The sequence below is a fragment of the Alligator sinensis genome, unplaced genomic scaffold (genome assembly GCF_000455745.1).
Source record: "Alligator sinensis unplaced genomic scaffold, ASM45574v1 scaffold1523_1, whole genome shotgun sequence".
In the NCBI taxonomy this organism is placed as follows: domain Eukaryota; kingdom Metazoa; phylum Chordata; order Crocodylia; family Alligatoridae; genus Alligator; species Alligator sinensis.
The window spans coordinates 49,992-52,737 of NW_005843686.1; the positions used below are offsets into that span (position 1 = coordinate 49,992).

Sequence of the window (2,746 nt, forward strand, 5' to 3'; positions counted from 1 at the left end):
GTGTGTCTGCACAGGCCAGCTTCAAGATGGCTGGCACCTCGCAAAAGAAGTGATTGATTTCATTTAAGTTGCAGTAGGGCAACCTCATCGTGAAGCCTGTATTCAGCATGGCAAAAAAGAAGCCAGATACCCAGAAGCTGATGGCCATCTTGACACAGACTGACCTGCTCATGATGACGGTGTAGCGCAGGGGATGACAAATGGCCACGTACCGATCATAGGCCATTACAGCATACAGGATGCACTCACTTATCCCCAGAGAAAGGAAGACGTACATCTGGGCAACACAGGCAACATAGGAAATGCTTCTCTTTGTGGAGAGGAGGTGGACCAGCATCTGGGGTACAGTGGTGGTCGTGTAGCTGATATCTAGGAAGGAGAGGTTAGCCAGAAAGAAGTACATGGGTGTGTGAAGACGGGAATCACTCTTGACAAGGGCAATGAGGAGGCTGTTCCCAAAGAGGGTCGCCAGGTAGATAGCTAGGAAGAACACAAAGAGCACCAGCTGTGTATTGGGGTGGCTGGAGAGCCCCAGCAGGATGAACTCTGACACTGAGGTTGTATTATCCCAGTTATATTCCTCATCGTTTTCCATCTAAGTACAAAAACAAGTGGGGAAAGAAGCAATCACTCAGCAGGATAAAACATAAAAGGGGCTTTGAATCCTTCAATGGCAATTACACACCCGCGTAACTGCAGATTTTGGCACTTATGCACAGTTTAAAATTCACCTCTGATCTTGCAAGTGTGTACATATCACCTGAACATACTAACTATGCACATTTACAGCAACATATTCTTACCCAGGCATGCACATAGCCTAGGAGGTCCAAAAAAAGTTGGCAGGCAAAAAGCCACGATTAGGGAATAATAGATTGTGCCAAGTTCCTGAAAATAACAAGATATTTAATTCTGAAGGAAAAAAAAAACAAACTAACTACTACTGGAAAATTTCTGACCTACTGTAATCTTGCAGTCTCTCTACTCTCTTAAAAACTTCACTCCCTAATGACATCTCTGCTTTGACAGTCTTAACTCCATTGCTGGGATGGTCAACAACAAGCCAAAGTGGAGCCACTTCCCTGTTCTCCTCAGGGGTCCAGGTCTGCATTGCTCCACCGACACAAACCAGTTGCAAACCTGCCTCAGACACAGCCAACTTATGGATCCCTTGGCACAGCAAAGTGCATCAATGTACTCATCACTTCTCAGTGATTCTGACTCATCATATACTGTTGCAATTGGGCAGAAAAACACCAAAACACAAGAACTTGTTAGAAGGATGTTGAGTACAGCACCGCAATGGTCACGTGGAAACTCAACATAAACCAGACTAGCTGGGTGTTGAGTGAGAGGTGCCCTGATGCAGGACATCTACTCCCCAGGATTCAGGATGGAAAGTCACTCAGTGCCCCTTCACTATCCATCTCCCCTCGTCCTTTCCTGCTGGACTACACCTGTGAACCAGCTCCTCATTACTTATTTGCAAGGGCACAGGAACTCACAAACTGTGCCAAGCTACTGGTCCAGCATGCACGACTGCCTGCCTTCAACTGTGGCCGGTATCAGCTGCATTAGAGGAAGGTACAAGGGGACACTTATGGAGCAACAGTGCCACAAAGAAAGCTAATGCTAAATGCCAGTAGTTGGAGACAGGCTTGTATTCTGTCCCTCACCTTCATTAATACCAATTCTTTGTTTCCCCTTTTACCTTAATGTTCAGTGTCTACACCCCTCATTCTGGTATTTTCATCCCAGCAAAGCTCACAAGAAATTCCACTTACCTTCATTCTCCTCTTGCACCCGAGAGAGCAGGATACTTCCTTTAGCTGCCAAAATCGACGATCAAGATGTACCAAACAATGGATCACCATAAATTAATCCTTCAGGCCAAGGACGAGATAGTCCGTACACATTGCTAAAGCTTTCCTTATTTGTGGAAAACCGTGCCTGGATGACAATCATACATGGCATGTGAAGTAGAAATAGTAATAGTTCTAAAAAGATAAATTAAGCAGAATGCTATTAGACAAGCCAGTCAGTTACAATTCAGTGGCAAGGCATTGCTAAGTACATTGCTGCTTTCTGTTTCAGGAGATTATGAAGTTAATTTGTAACATTGCTCATGATTTTGGTTTGATCGGAATAGAAGCACAATGGGGAGATAGTTAATCACCGTACAAGTCCTCTGCATGTGAATCTAGAGGAAATCTATCCTTCATTTGTTTGTTCTCAGCAAATTTTTGGTTTTTTAATATCTTTTCTTTTCCCAGTACCATGAATCTTATTCAAAATACCACTAAAAAGTGAAGGGGATATCCAGAGGCAACTGCTAAAATGATGACAATTTTCATATAATAAAATATTAAAGGAAAAAAGTGAGACTACTCAAAGAGTGCAGGTATAGAGAGATTCATTCCCTTCTCCATCCCGCTGCTCTTCACATGAACTGAAAAGTTTATGAGTAAATTCAAGAATATTTTCAATTATTTCAAACCTGGTTTTGAATCCTTAAGTCATTTCTTTCAAAAAAGACAGGCACCAAAGGCAAAAGCTACTTGCCACTTTCTAAATAAAACTCTCCGGGGTTTTATTCTCCAACCGTTCAATTAAAACAAAGTCAAAACCAACTTGCAACTATCTCACCTTCTCTAGGGCTTTCCTCTCCAATTGTTCAATTAAAACAAGCAGAAGGTGAAGATGTACACAACGGAGCAAAACATTTTGTTGTTTGCTGAATTTATTT

The 2,746-nt window shown here is 42.6% G+C and overlaps 1 protein-coding gene across 1 annotated transcript in view; it reads right to left on the reverse strand.

The window, feature by feature from the left end:
- Positions 1-1,874, reverse strand: part of LOC106723369 (putative olfactory receptor 13C6) — a 10,216-nt gene extending 8,342 nt beyond the window's left edge. The window contains exons 1-2 of the mRNA XM_025195665.1: positions 1,785-1,874; positions 11-595 (exon numbers count right to left, since the gene is read on the reverse strand). Of these exons, the coding sequence (XP_025051450.1) occupies positions 11-595; positions 1,785-1,874 (675 nt within the window). The remainder of the gene's footprint in view (positions 1-10; positions 596-1,784) is intronic.
- Positions 1,875-2,746: the final 872 nt, after the last annotated feature.